This window comes from Belonocnema kinseyi, chromosome 10 (genome assembly GCF_010883055.1).
Source record: "Belonocnema kinseyi isolate 2016_QV_RU_SX_M_011 chromosome 10, B_treatae_v1, whole genome shotgun sequence".
Taxonomy (NCBI): domain Eukaryota; kingdom Metazoa; phylum Arthropoda; class Insecta; order Hymenoptera; family Cynipidae; genus Belonocnema; species Belonocnema kinseyi.
The window spans coordinates 104,615,271-104,631,355 of record NC_046666.1 but is presented as its reverse complement, the minus strand read 5'-3'; the positions used below and the strand labels follow the sequence as shown (position 1 = coordinate 104,631,355).

The 16,085-nt window shown below is 34.0% G+C and overlaps 1 protein-coding gene across 2 annotated transcripts in view; it reads left to right on the top strand.

The window, feature by feature from the left end:
* Positions 1-16,085, top strand: part of LOC117181787 (S-adenosylmethionine decarboxylase proenzyme) — a 137,387-nt gene that overhangs the window by 38,496 nt on the left and 82,806 nt on the right. The window contains exons 2-3 of one of the 2 annotated variants that reach the window (XM_033374756.1): positions 3,123-3,209; positions 5,816-5,942. In XM_033374756.1, coding sequence (XP_033230647.1) covers positions 3,123-3,209; positions 5,816-5,942 — 214 coding nt within the window. Of the gene's footprint in view, positions 1-3,122; positions 3,210-5,619; positions 5,724-5,815; positions 5,943-16,085 lie in introns of those variants that run through there. The other variant, XM_033374757.1, reaches the window with a different exon arrangement.

Genomic DNA, 16,085 nt, shown 5'->3' with positions numbered 1-16,085 from the left:
TCTCTTTCTCCCTAAACTATACATGCTGCATATCATTTAGCATCTTTATCTATTAATATATCTCCTCTTTGTCGAAATATTCTAAAAGGTGCTAAATTATAATCGACCCTTCTAGACACGTTCGAAATATAACGTCTTTCTACATTGCTAATAGTTTATTTCGCATCCTAGTTATATCAATAAATTCTACATCTGTTGCAGTGATCCGCTGTATGTAAAAGGACCTCTTAAGAATCTGCTGGTATTTTTCGAGTCGCTCAATCGTAAAGCCTTCTGCAATATTACAAATTTTACAAAATTATTTTTTGAATTCAAACATTTTTTAATACATGGCTCTCTATCTCTCCATCTATTTTTCTCTCTAAGGTATGCTTGCTGCAGATGATTTACTGTCTCTATCTATTAATATATCTTCTCTTTGTCGAAATATTCTGCAAGGTTGTAAATTATAATCGACACTTCTAGACACGTTTGAAATATAACGTCTTTCTTCATGGCTAATAGTTTATTTCGCATCCTAGCTATATCAATAAATTCTACATCTATTGCAGTGATCCACTGTATGTAAAAGTACCTCTCAAAAATCTACTGGTATTTTTCGAGTCGCTCAATCGTAAAGCCGTCTGTAATATTACAAATTTTACAAAATTATTTTTTGAATTCAGTCATTTTTTAATACATGGCTCTCTCTCTCTCCATCTATTTTTCTCTCTGAAGTATACATGCTGCAGATGATTTACTGTCCCTATCTATTAATATATCCCCTTTTTGTCGAAATATTCTACAAGGTTCTAAACTATAATCGACACATCTAGACACGTTTGAAATCTAACATTTTTGCAGTTTAAAAAAAGTAATGCGTCACTAAAAATAACCTTGAAGTTCTTTACAAAAAAACTGCGTATTATAATTTGATGAAGCCATTCCGAATATTGTGGAAACATAGCATGAACCACCACAGCTGTAGAATATCGGTAAGGTAGGATTCTATGGTCCCTGTTAGTAATATATAATCTACCTTTTTTGTTTCAGAAGATTTAACATTATACAAAAAGAATTTTAACGCTAAACTAGATCATTCTCGATTTCTATAAAAACTATACAGTAGCATAAGTGGATGATTGAAAAAATTTTCAAATATTTTATTATATTTTGTATTTTTTAAACTTTTATTTTAAATCTTTAACGTATCTCTAGTTCTCGCTCGCTTTCTACTTGATACGTGAATAAAGCGACAAGGATCCCTGAGCATTTGATCTACCTTATGGAATCCTATTTTTATGATTTTAGATACCTTTCTTGCGTCTAAACCATTCAATTGACTTTGAATATTTCTTTATTTTAATTTTCTGGATGATTCTAGACTACAGAATAATTTTTCATCTATCAGGAAGCAGTAAATTAAAATTATAGTCAAAACAGTATGTCATGCATAAACCTCATATCAAATGTCACCTAAACACATGCATCTTTTTCGCATTAAAAACAATAATGGTAGAAGTTTTTAGTTAAAGTTCTTTTGAAGTTTTTAAAAAATATTTCTTCGAAATTCCACCCTCTCATGTGTATGTGAAAGAAACCATCTACGTCATTATCTTATCTCCCGAGCGGCGGCTCAGCTATCAAAGGAGATGATGATTCACCACTCTGTACTCTTCGACTCAAACCTGCTTAAACTTGCAAAATACAATTCTCAGAAATTACCCTGAAAATAATCATATCACACACTCTACATCAAAGACACCGACCATTTCTCAGAATTATATTGACAATAACAATCAATTATTATCAACGATAAATTCGTCAATATACAGGAAATATGTCACCACTTACATCATCATACCTTCTGGCGGTTCACTTATCAGGGGATGATCACTCATCTCCTAGCACCAAGTAGCACTCTTAACCTGCCACACACGGATGCACACCTTATAACTAACACGGATATGCATTCACCCATAGCGATCCAGACTCCGTTTTACTTATTGCTATTCGTACGGAAAAAAGTTGAAACATGGCAACACTGTAGATAAGGATTCCTGGAACAACGGTGACGTCATCAGAATGGAATTTTGTTTACCGAGAATTGTCATAATAGCACGAGGGCGGTAGCAAATCTTGGAAATTTTCAATGACGCACCATTGCTATAAACATTTAATACATAAAAAATTATAATTTTGGGGTGAAAAACTTCAATTTCGGGAATAACAGGTATTAAATAGCCTTAATATTGCGATATCGTATATCATATCATATTCTATATTTTTGGGGCTGAAAATATCAATTCCCATGATTTTTAAGTATTGATTTCCAATATCGATAGTGTGGATCGTTCAAACTGGGATTCGTTAATCAACACAAGGAGCGAATCTATTCTTACAGCCTTCTGCGCTCTTGCCGCAAGTTTGATATTCGTAAGGAAAAAAGTGGTCCAGAACCGGCCTAACCTATCTACTCGGGCCGAACTTCGGTAACGGTCCCAAGGTCGTATCCCGGAGGGAGGTGGGCCTGGGCTTGACCCCCCGTGCCCTCAACCAGCAGTCAACATTTATGTCATAGGATGAATATTCACGCAGAAAATGATAAGAGTTCACATTGTTTTGCTGTTTTTCATATAACTGTCGATAACTGTAAGAGGCTACCCAGCACAATTTTTTATTTTTCAAAACAAAAAAATAGCGTTGACTCAAAAAAAGAACACTTTTTTAGGGGGAATTTCGGCTAAAATTGTGATTTTTTAACAAAGGTTTTGCGACGGTACAGAGCACAAATCTAGCGTAATTCAGGATAGGTTTAATTTTCCTGAAAAAGTTAGGTAGTGATTCTCGCTTCTGGAACATCAACGTGTTCTCTCTTATTTAAAATATTTGTAGAACAAGTTGATGTAGGAGATCGCTTGGTCAGTAATAGTGCAGTAATAGTGTTTTGTGATACTCATTCCCTCTCTTAAATTTAGCACTGTGGCGCTATTCTAAGTATAATGTACTTGTGCAATATATTTACTTATATCATGGAACTGAAATAGTAGAAGTTTAAGGAGATGACTCACACGTGTGCGATGATTTTGCAATAAATAGGTTAAAGTCTTTGTAAAATTGTCTAAAAATGTACTTTATTTCAGACAAAAATGGGAATCATTGCTGAAGATTGTGCGCTGCGAGATTATCAGCTTTTGTCGAAATGACCAGGTCGATGCTTACGTCCTGAGGTAATTATAATTATTGAAAGATATTAATCCAAAACTTTATTTTATTATTACCACTAAATTATCCAACTGCTGTTTGCCTATTTTTATGTACTATTTAAGAAATCATTTAAGTAATAGCAATAATTTGAATTCCGGAATTTTGTTGGGATACTTATCGTTTACAAATCAAATATACCTTTTATGGACTTTTATATTCTCATCAGAGAAGGTATTAGTTTTTGTGTTTTAGATTAAAATTCAAAAGGTTAGACAATTTTTAACATTTTTGAGAGAAATTTTTTCTTAATTTAAAAATTCTATGTATGGATGTTAGTAGTTCTAAAAAAACGAACAATTTATCATAACTTTTTTTGGCCAGAAAAAATTACCGGAGTTATGATAACGTTGCATTTGCAACATCCTACAAGATTATTATAATAACTTTTCGTCGTTTTCTGGAAAACCAAAAATTAAAAGATTGCATAAAAAATAATGACAAATCAGAAATTCTATTTTGCGGTCGAACTATGCAAGATACGAAAAAAGATAAATTGACAAAAAGTTTGCACCCCAAAAAGATTTACAAATTTGTTATTATTTACTTTTTTATAGGACGCGTAGTTTTTGTTTTATTCGTAAAAAACAGCATTAAAGCAGAAATATTAAATTTTTTTTAGATAAACGACACAAGCTACCAAGAAAATAAATATACAGCATTTGTTCATCCTAAACAGAGCTACACACTTTTCAACAATCATTTTTTGATAGGATACGTAGTTTTTATTTTAGCCTTTAAAAATATCATTGAAAATAAAATAATAAAATTTTCGGAAAAACGATGCTAGTTACGAAAATAGATAGATTGAAAAAAATTGTGCATTTCAAAAAGTTCTACAGATTTTTCAGCTACCACTTTGTGATAGGAAGCGTAGTTTTTATTTGAATCATAAAAAATAAAATGGAAAATAAAAGAATCCTATTTTTTGAGGAACGACACAAGCTATAAAGACAAATAATGAAAAAAAGTTGCTTACCCAAAATAGAGCTACAAATTTGCCACGGATAATTTTTCAATAGGACACGTAGTTCTTGTTTTATTCGTAAAAAATAGTAATGAAAATAAAAAATAAATTTTTCTAACGCTACGCAAGAGGCGAAAATAAGTCTCAGCTGTTTCGCGGAGACTGTAAGAATCAGGTGATTAGCGGCCGACGTATCCGAGAACAATCGTATGCTATCAGGGGCACCTAAAAGACATCGTATCGATACGCTTCTCTAACTTGACGCCGATTGGCTGAAGGGTTAGACCACGTGCTCTTACAGTGTACGATACGCCCGATCCTGATGGGTGACAGTGTGCGAAGTTCGACTCTGTGTGTGTGTGTGTATATATATATAATTAAAAATTTGTCATAAGGACAACCGCAGGATATCGCCGGGAGCGGGTGCTAATCTGAAAAATTGCACCCGCTTCCAGCGAAATCGCGGTAAAATTTCAGCCATAACCACGTCTCACAACCGTGAGATAGGTGGTTGCAGTCATCAAATGAAAATCTGAAATTATCTGAAATATGTACTGCTAGAAAGAGATAATTCTTATAATCCTTAGCAAGAACTTTATTCCACGGCAGTTGCGATTGTAATATTACGCAAATTTATTGAATAGCATATTTTTACTTCGGTTCTTTTTTCTGGAATGTAATAACCTGATAACCGGAGTTATCACGCGTGATAATGACAACATTTTTTGGTTAGAACGGCCAGTATCAAGAATATGTAGTTAACTTTAAGTTTGCATTCATTAATATAAATTATTTTCAAAAACTCGATTAAAATATATATTTCAATTGAGTAAATTTAATGGCATGCAACTAGACACCTTCAATTAAATATATCTTTATAAATATTCTTTATAAATTTCACATTTTTCTCTCGCAAGTGACGCAAGAGATGAAACATTTTTAAGACAACGTTTTTAACATTTAAAAATCAGTAATAAAGACCTTCTCGTTCATGATATCTTGCAGAAATAGAATGGTTATTCACCGCAAATTGACTGATTTCTAAAAATTAGGGACGCCATTTTCAATTTTCAAAAAAAGAAAGTTCTGCTAGACTCGTGCTCTCTATAGCACGAGTTAACCGTTTATGAATAGCTGAAATAAAATTTTTGAAAAACAACTAAGTACTCATTTTTAGAATTTCGAAAGCTGAAAGTTGCGCTGAGTTCAATTTACAAAAAAATTCATATTGAGTTATGTAAAGGACTTTTGGAAAATTAGAATGAGTGCAACTTGTGATTGGATTTATTTGTTGTTTCGAAATTCAAAAAACTACTATCATTTTTGGTTTTTCAGTGGTTCTTACAATCATTATGGGAGATGTTCCTTCAAATTTTATTGAAATCAAATATTTTGTTGTACAATATGAAGCACAAATCTAATAATATTCGGCATAACTTCCCTTACGTTGGAAATTCACGATGGCGGTGCCAACTTCTCTAATACGATTGACAGAAGAAACTATAACTTCAATGTAGGAATCCTTTTTGCTCTCTTCTGCTGTCAAATAGAATTTACATAGATTTTTCTAAAAGTTTAATCCATTCTCATTTTTTTATATTTCAGTGAGAGCAGTATGTTTGTTTCGAAACGCAGACTAATTTTAAAGACATGCGGTACTACTACGCCATTACAGTGTTTGGAACCACTGTTAAATCTTGTAGAGCGTTTTAGCGGTTTTGACGAGGTCGAGGTATGTATGCATTTTTTAATATAAAATTAAGTATAATCAAATTATGTATAATTTTCCGAACTTAACACATATGTTATCGAGTTTGCGCATCCTAACCCATAATGTATTTAAATTTAATATATATATATAATTAAAATTTCTACAAATTAAATTAAAAATTTTAGTATTTTGGTTGCTTCAACCCATCAGCTGCGGAATTTTTTTTGCGGATTTTCAACTCCTTTCCAATGTGTCAACTATTTTACTTTAAGTAACCATAACTAATTAGCTAATTTTCTAATTTAACTAATTAATTAAATAACTAGTAGTTCAAACAACTAATTGAAACTGAACTTATTTAACTAATTCAAAAGAGATAAAACGCGTGGTACCATACGGTACAGCCAGCAGCTGATGGGTTTAATTTGAAGTTTTCAATTTGAAAAACTTTCACATTTTAAATTAATTGTTAGTTTCCAATTTTTATTTCCACAACATTAAAAGCTTTCAATTCGATATTACACTTTAAATGCTAAAAAGTTCAACTTTTTGCTTTTTATGTTTAATGCTGACATGAGTTAAGTTAAAAAACTTTAAAATTAAAATATTATTTTTGTTTTAAGGATGTATCCAAGGGTAGTCGGAGCAAAATATAAGACTGTTCAACAAATTAATTAATTTTTAAATGTTCAACTGATAGGCAAAATAGTACAATAATAATTTATTCGCTGGAAGCTGAGTTTTTTTGGTAATTCAGTGCACATTTAAACAAAATTAAGCTGAATTTGTTTTTTCTGGAATGGAAGCTTCTAATGTGGCCCCTTTGTGATTTACATTTTTCTTGCACCTTCTTCTCTATTCCTTACCCCCACACACTTACTTGGTGGTGGAAGGGGGACCTACAGTTTAAGATGGGTTCCGAACCACCAAGAGCAATAGCTTTAAGTACTTAGAGAAAACCTTTTTCTCTAGAGGTACCGGTCCCACGATTCTCCGGACATGAACAACTCCCTTGCTAGGCTAGTGTTCACCGCATGGGCCGCCGAGACTCTTCCAGAGTGCGAGGCGGGAATCGAACCCGCAAGCCGAAGGAGTGGGTCCAAAGCCTACGCTTTTGTCCCCACGACCATCGCCCCACCTTATTTGTTTTTTCTGAGGCACACTTTTTGCTCGCAGTGTACTCCAAATAGAATCCAAACCAGTTTCAAAATTTCCCATAAGATGAACGTGAGAGAAATTGTCTAAAAACGATTAATTTACGAAACATTTTTGATTTTTATTCAAATCAATCCTCCGGAAAGCACGAAAATCTGTATGTAAAGCCTCAAAAAAAAAATTGTGGAACAAAATGATGGACCCAGAAATTCTTCTTAAAGAACTATGTCGATTAGGTTATTTTGAAAAACTCAAAGAAAAGAATGTTGCTACATTCAGACATACGATTAAGAATTAAGTTTAAATTGAAGGATTTGATATGTTCGCTGTTAAAACAATTGGAAACATTCCCTCGTATATGTTTGGTGGCCCGAAAGGGGCCGGTGGTTTTAATTATTAAACAATCGAAAGAAATCGTAATGTTACTGGGGGACCTTCTAGTCATTCTTTTTGTGCAGATTCGAGTGGTTTCACGAAAACGTATCCCTGGGTGCGAAGGAGCCAAGAGTCCAGTTCTTTTATTTCTTCTGGTGGATTTTGTTGGCTTACTGGGCGTTGCTGGAAGGTTCTCTTTCCCGCGGTTTGTTTGAAAATCTCCCAGGTGTTTAAAGGTTCCATTCCACCGTTCTAAATCCTTGGAAATGTAGACGGAGTCAGCATTCCCTTTGAGAATTTCTCTATCTTAAATTCTTGGACCTCCCGATCTTGAATTATGCCAGGATGGCCTTATATGTCCCCTGGGTAAACCAAACCCTCTGGAAGAAAGGTCAAACAGCGTTTGGGCTTTGGAAATAAAGCGTCGGAGGTCCTCCGGACCATCCGCGAATATGGTAGACAGCCTCTCCGTGGTGAGGGTGGGTTCCTACTCTTGATTGGTGATACAATGTCGAGTGTCGGACACGGCCGTTTTCTTCTGGGCGAAGGCGTTCCTGTTTGTGAATTGGCCGGAAACTCGTGATCCGGTTGAGGGTGATCGTCTCCATTGGGTGCGGTGGAATAACCACGTTCCCTAGAAGCTTGCTGTTCCTTTTCAAGCTGTTTCTAGGTGGCCCGGGCCCTCTTTTGGCGAGAGTTAAGCCCCACAACAGAAAATTTAAACAGGTGCGAGATCCGGGAGCTCTCTCGTTCAGTAATCAGTGCGAATGACACCCAGGGGACATTAAGGACTAATTACTGTTTAAGCGGTTTGGATCAGGGACCGAAGTCCAAGATCACTTAGATTTCAATAGGGCGCGAGGCCCGAGATATTTTGTCGCTCAGTAATCAGTGAGATTGACACCCAGAGGGCATTACGGACTGCTTACTCTTTGTGCGGTTTCGGATCAGGGACCGAAGTCCAAAATTGTGCGGCGTTCGAGAAAAATCAAAATTGCTATGAAAAGAGTAGATGATAAATGTCCGACGGCAAAAATTTCAGTCGAAAATTTTTAGGTGTGAATATTATTTATTTTCTCTTAACTCCCAAGGCAGATAGAGAGAGAGAGAGAATACCGGTCGTGGTATGGTGGATCGTGACGTTACTCGTGGCGTCGAAGATCGGATCCGAATCAGGTCCATGTGGTGTGCTGGGTGAAGGCCAAGTGACGATAGTTAATTAAAAATGTTCTTTATTGTTCTTAGATTTTTGTCACACAGCCGTGTTATACAATTTTTTGGTTCCTATCTTAAGCGACTTTACCCGAAAATAGTTTTTGAGTTCTTATTGTAGGTGTGGTAAATTTATATTTCGGCAGTTTTGGATCTTATTATTCAGGAAAAATTTGAGAAAACCCTATTTAATTTTGTGATTTAGAATATATTACAACTTAACCTAGGTTAATCTAATATATGTATATACTGTAGAGATTTTAGTTTTTGTGTGCAACGCGGTGATCCTTGTCCCTCTTTTTGTACTACAGCTGAGTTTTGAATCTAGTATTACTCCTAAGGATTTGACATGTTTACCTGGCTTAATAGTTTCATTATACATTTTTAACTCTGGAATATTTTTATCGCCATCATTATGAGAAAATATAACAAGTTCAGTCTTGTGTAATTTGTTTATCGCAATTCTTTTACGTTGAGACGCTGTATAAATTACTATGCCATCATCAAATAAGGCTATTTTTACATCGCTAGACTTTGGTATATCATTTATGTAATATAGCAATAATACTGGGCCAAGGAAAGAACATTGCTGAATGACTGGTTTAACAAGTTTTTCTGTCGATATTTTACAATTAACTTCTACTACATAGGTTCTATCACAGAGGCAATTACCTATTATTTTAATTAGGTATTGCCGTATATTTCGAGTTTTCTGTAAAAATGTTCTCAAAGTGTTTCTGTGTTTAATTGGTTGATTTATATTTTCCGGGAGTTTATTTTTATGTTCAAAGGTTTCTCCGGTAGGGATAGAGTCTTTGATAGAATTATTAATTATATTTATTATATCATTTACGCTTTTATCTATCGATTCAATATTATCAAGTTTTGAGTTTGCTATTATTCTACTGTTAATGGGTTCTTTAAATTTTTTCCAGTCAGCTTTTCTATAGTTTAAGAGTTTAGGAGAACACGGTAATTCTATATTAATGTTGTCATCACTCATCAAGATTAATACCGGCTTATGATCAGAGGCAAGTTCGTCAAGAACGTCAATTGTTTGCACATTTACTATGTTTTTGTTGATGGCTAGTTCTACAATGCTGGGTCGAGCATACTAGGATATAGAGTAAAAGTGTCCGGAAATACTAGGCAAAGGGATTTCGATTTGTGTAGTTACAGATTATGTTTCCATTTTTATTATTATTGTTGCAGTTTCAGCTGACATGCTTGGAATCCAAATCTCCAGCTATTAAGACCTTGATACTTAGGGTGGGGCATAGACGGATACTAACATTATATGACTTTCTAGCTTAATTGCATGCGCTTCAAATTATTTTATATTGTCTAGCTTAACTTCAATACATAGGATATGCTTTTTAACATACATGGCTACTCCTCCTGCGGGTTTTTTGCTTGTCCTATTTTTTCTAAAGAATTTATATCCAGGTAACCGTACCTTAGATTTATTATTGAACCATGTTTCCCTGACCATTAATATATCTACATCATAGTTGTCAAGAAACATGGTTATTTTGAGCTTTTTCTTTTCTAAACTACTGGAGTTCCAGTGTACTATTTTTAAGTTTTCACGCTTAACGGGACTATCCATAAAGTTCAACAGCTAACTCACTAATGGCTTGTAATGTTTGAAAATTACTTTAGGATGTATACAATTTTTTTTTTAGTTTAATCGCTAATTTAAAGAGTTTACCTATATCACATAGCTGGTTTATTTCCTGGAAGACGCCCAGTCGATCCTGTATGATTGGTGTTTCATTGTCTTTGGGGTTGTGCGTTGGTTATGCTGTCTCGGCAGAGCCTAGCCAGTTGTCCATACTGATGGCGTGTTTTCTGTTCGAGTTGTTGTTGATAGAGTTGACTTTGGTCGGCTGTATTGTCCTCTGCTTCGTGGTAAAGCTGGAAAGTTTAACGATTCCTTTTCATTATTGTAGACTGGTGTAGGCCGATGCTTTTGTAGTTGTGGACTTCTTTTAATCCTTAAGAGTTCCACTTTTTCAAGATGCTTTTTGAATGTCCCACATCCGCTATACGTTGCAGGGTGTTCACCTTTGCAATTGACACATTGCGGTTTTTGCTCACTGGGTTTCGGGCAGTCTGTCGTGAGGTGGCTTAATAGACACTTGACACATCGAGGGTTTTGATAGCAATTTTCCGTTCCATGTCTAAAGTTCTGGCATCTTCGACACCGTGTGATCAGTCTTGTATTTCGGTACTTTCCCCATCCGATTCTCATGCAGCATACTGCCTTAATTTTGAAAGCGTCCTTTAGTTTAGTATCCTTATGCAGAATCACCATGTAGACGGACGAGTCAAAAACAGGGTCATATTTTGCATCCTGTGATGTTGTAGCCTTGGTTTTTAGCCTGAGTGCTTTCTTTATTTGTAGTCCTTGTCGCTCCAGATCGTTTTGTATGTCGCTCTCTGTCGGGTCCCCCAGTCTATGAATAACGAGCTTCTGTGTTTGTCTTGTTTCATGGAATATGTGTAATAAGGCACACTTTTCTCGGCGAACAGTTTTTTAATTTGTCATGGTCTTCTTGTTTGTCAGCGTAGATAATTATTCTCGTAGATTTGTAGTTCTTCTTTATTTCTGGATCTCCATCCGTCACGTCATGTACTATCAAGTTAATGAGTAATGCGTAGTCGTTGATATAGCTTTCTAGTGTGATTGAGGGCGTTTTTTGCTTCCTGCCCTTTTTTTTTAGTCTCGTTCTGGGGTTGTGCTGTATCTGGGTTTTCTTTGATGTCAGTATAAAATTCCTTATTTTCCTGTTCTATGTATTACTTCATCTAAATTTTCAAACCTAATGCTGAGTTATATATATATATATAAATGTAAAGTTGTTTTATTAAATTTTATTAATACAGTGCTCATAATTTCCAATAATAAATAAATTAATAAATAATGAATGAATCATTTTTTTCTCATCCAAGATGTCGAGAATATACGAACTAAAAAGTGCCGATGCTGTGACTACGGTGTTGCAGGAAAGAGAGAGAAGTTGCAACCGACCTATTTGTGACGAACGTAGGGCGGTCTTGTGCAAACTTTGCACCGAAGTAGATTGAGCTTATTTAATGCAATATTCAATTAAATTTAATGTTTCTTAATTCAATTTTATTTCGAGAATTAGTTTGGAAATAAAAATTGTTTTGTAGAAAAGGTTTCTTTTTTTAATGCCGACGAATTTTTCCTATCTTTCAAATTTACTAACCGCTTTTTCATTGAAAAAAAAACTTTTTCTTAATTTTTTATCTTTATTTAAATGAAACCATCTTATTGTTCATCAGAAACAAAAGAGATTGGTCTATTATACATTAAAATTATTTATAATAATACGCATTCTGCCCGCACTTCTGTATTTCTCATTTTTTTAAATTCTCTAACTTCGAATGTTCAAATAAATATACTTTTTGGAAGGAACCTAATTATAACCTACACTACCTTAAAGGGCGATTTGTTTCCTTTAAAATTCCGTTCGAAATTTCAAAATTAGTTAATTAGAAAATAAATCATATGATTTTTTCCAAAAAAAAAGTCAAAAACACCATTTTTTGCGATTTTTATTTGTTTAACTATTTTTTTCAACATTTTAAATTTATTTAAATGCGATGTTATATACAGCAGTCTCTTCGACATTAAAAAACGAAGAGAATGGTGGTGTACATTAACATGTGATTCCGATCAAAGGCAAAAATTGTGCACAAGGAATCCAATTGGGGGACATTTGTGACCCACGGGGCCCGATGAGGGCAAAAAGATGTATAGGATCCGTCTAGGGTTAAAAGGCTCTATTTCCTATCCAAAATCTCGATAAGAAACAAAACATCAGAGCAAAAAATTGCAGAATAAATTAATTTTTTAAATAAAAGTAATGAATCTTTAACTGGAATAGTTGAATTTAAAAAAAAAAGATGTATTTTTAACTAAAATTATGGACGATTCAACGGAAATAATAGTTATAGTAGAAGAAAAAAAAATTGTAATACAAAAAATAATTTTCAACTAAAAAGTTCAAGTTTCGTCAAAAAAATTTATTTCCATCCAAAGAAAAAACAAGTTTTTAACTAAATAGCGATTTTTCAATAAAAAAAAAAAATATATTTTAACGAAAGAGTTTAACTTTCAACCAAGTAATTTTATTTCAAATCTTAAAGATGGTTTTGCAACTAAAATGATAAATATTTAGATGGAGTGCTTGCATTTTTAACGAAAAAAAGAATGTTTAAACAAGGAGATAAACTTTCAAAGAAAAAGAGATCATTTTCTACACACACACAAAAAAAAAGATATTTTATCCAAAGGCGTGAATTTTCAACGAAATAGTACAATTTTCAATCAAAAAGACAAATTACCAGTCAAATTGTGAAATTTGAACTAGCAAAGATCAATTTTGAATTAAAAATGTCTGCGTCAAATTGGCTGAAACTTTCAGAAAATAATGTTCTCAGCATGTCGAACAAAACCTTCCTGTGGCATTTCAAGATCCTATGACTAGTTTCCAAACTAAGGGATCTAGAAGTACCAGGTCTTAAAGTATCCTGGGACTATGTCTAGAATAACTAGAGATAAAACTTAACGTACATTAGAGATTTTATCAGGTTTAATTAATAGAATAATGATATTTAATCATACTGTGAAGCCTCTGTATTGAAAAAAGGTATGGAAAACTCTAAAAGTTTTGGCAAATTCTGAAGAAATCGTTTAAATACCGTCTTTCATGGACTATTTTAATCTACAGTGTGATATATCTCGAAATAGAGTCTAGATACATAAGAATGTTTCAGGCAAAAGTTGTTATTTTTACCCCAGACTTGAATCAGAAATGTCTCAATTCTGTTGTAGTTTTAAATACTTCCTATTTTTAGCACTACCCAGGAAGAACGATGTGGACGTAACAGGAAAATGTTCCCTTGTGGTGCTTGATTTAAATGAGTCCCCTTGCTTCTAACTATTGGGGGTGCTTGATTACAGTGAGTTCCCTTGCCTCTTACTATTGAAACCACACCCGACTAGTGAGAAGCAAGGGGACTCACTGTAATAAAGCTCCCCGAGTAGTGAAAAGCAAGGGGACTCATTTTAATCAAGCACCCCAAAAGGAACATAATTCTATTACCTTCACGTCGTGGTTCCTGAGTAGTGCCAAAAATAGTAAGTATTCGAAACTACAACAGAATTGAGCTATATATTAAGTTATTTTTTTGACTTTTCAAGTCCGGGTTCAAAATAACGGGTTCCAAAAGAAAAATTAACTTTGACCTCTGAATGATACTTCAAAATTGGGTACTTCTGTATGAAATAGCTCCAAAACTAGTCATAGCATCTTGAAATGTCACAGGAAACTTTTGTTCGACATGCCGAGAGCATTATTTACTGAAAGTTTCAGCCAATTTGATGGACACATTTTTGCAATGTATTTTGTGCTGTGTCCTTTCAATATAAGGTGATACTTTATTAAGCATTCATTTTTTTGTTATAGAAAATTCATCTTCTTGGCTTGAAAATTAAAAAGTTGGTAGGAAATTAAAATATAATGTGAAAAATTACCTTTTTTAAATCCGAAAATTATTTTTTTTATGAAAATATTATTATTGAAAATTCGTCTTTTTATAGAAAATTAAATAAGACTCTAGAGAAACCACGAAAATGTGTCGTTAACCCCTTCGTTGGCATTGACGCAAAATGCGTCAAAATTTCCCGTGCCCTGTGTGGCATTGACGCAAAATGTGTCAGTCTTCTTTTTTCCTATTTAACTTACTCCGATTTTGCATTCAAGTCTTACTCGAGGGTTTTTGGAGTCGCTGAATCCGAATCTCGGTACTTACTGGTTTTTGGGGTCGCTGAAACGTTTTGGATTTCTGAATTTTGACTTCAGATTCAGACTCAGCGACCCCAAAATACCCAGGATACAAATTTTCACGATAACAAATTTCCTGCCATTTTGGGCACTTTTTGTCGAATTCTCTCTGCCAACGAAGGGATTAAGTAACCAAATTCTGGTTGAATGCCATTACTATTTTTCTGGTTAAAGCAACCTTTAAAAATCGTTCAACTTATTATTTTAATTTCAAGCTTTTTCTATTGCGGTCCCTGCGGATAAATTCAAAAATTTCTTCTTCCACTTCGTCAACAGATGACCTCAGAACTTCTTCCCAAAACTCCATATTTCAAAACGACACTGCACTTTTTAGGTTAAAGGAGAATTAAATCGCCCTAACCGACCAATCTTGACCGCTTAGATTTAACAGTGGTTAATGTGAGTTAACCGGCTGTTAAAAAGTGGTGGAACGCGTAACTAGCTTTAACCGAGGATTAAATTTTTGACCGAGGTTGGTAGAACCGGCCCTTTGTCTTTCATCCGCAACAACAATGTCAATTATACTGTGGCTATTTCCTTTAGGTCAGGTGTACATGTGGATCATTTTACGACTAAACTAAGTATTTGTCATAAACTGACCCCTTTTTAAGCATAATACAACTAATTTATCTCCGTTATAGTTTATTCTTGGATCTTCAAAATTGCCTAGTACTCTTTCTGTATCCTGATTTTGGATGCCCACCCATCCATTCATATCTCCTAGCAGAATTATTCTTTCACAATGATCGCAAATAAAAATTCGGCCATTTTATGTCTAAGCTCTGCAGTCAATAATAATGAAGAGATGGGCAATGCAAAAATTCTCACAATAGGAGCTCAATATGAAGAACAACCTCCCTCATTTTGAATAATCTTGATTATTTCTAATTATAGCTAAAAATAAAAAACCATCAAAGATGTCCTGTCGGTCCCATATTGTGAGTACCAGTTTCCTCAGGTTTTAGCCAAATTGAACTACTATTACCGTCATTTACCGCGCTGCAACCTAAATTATATCATTAGTATGAATAATAATATAAAAACATACATTTTCTAAAACTTCAATTCTTGTTTTATCGATTATTATAAAAAAAAACTTCGAAGTTATCGTTCGTTTTCATGTCCTGTCGGTCCCACGCATATTTAATTTATTTTAGTGTAAGAAAAAAATATTAAAATAAATGTAAATTTGAGTAAGATTTGTTACTCGGATACTTGTTCAATAAATTTCACTTGTAGAGACGATTAAATAGTCAATTTGGTTTTTCAAAAAATTAGTTAAACTACACTCTCAGGTGCGCGTATCTTAATTCCATGTCCTGTCGGTACCGTCGAAAACTCCTCAATTACTTGAGAAATACAAAAAAATAAGTTCAGATTTGGATTCAGAGAGTGAAAATGTAAAGACATTGATTACACAGCCACAAAAAAAAGTTTGCGAATCTGGTAACAAGACACACGTATTCCTATGGATTTTGGGGCGCTGAATTCAAATTCGGTATCAAAAATCACCCATAACGTCATGGTTGAGCCATAACCTCAA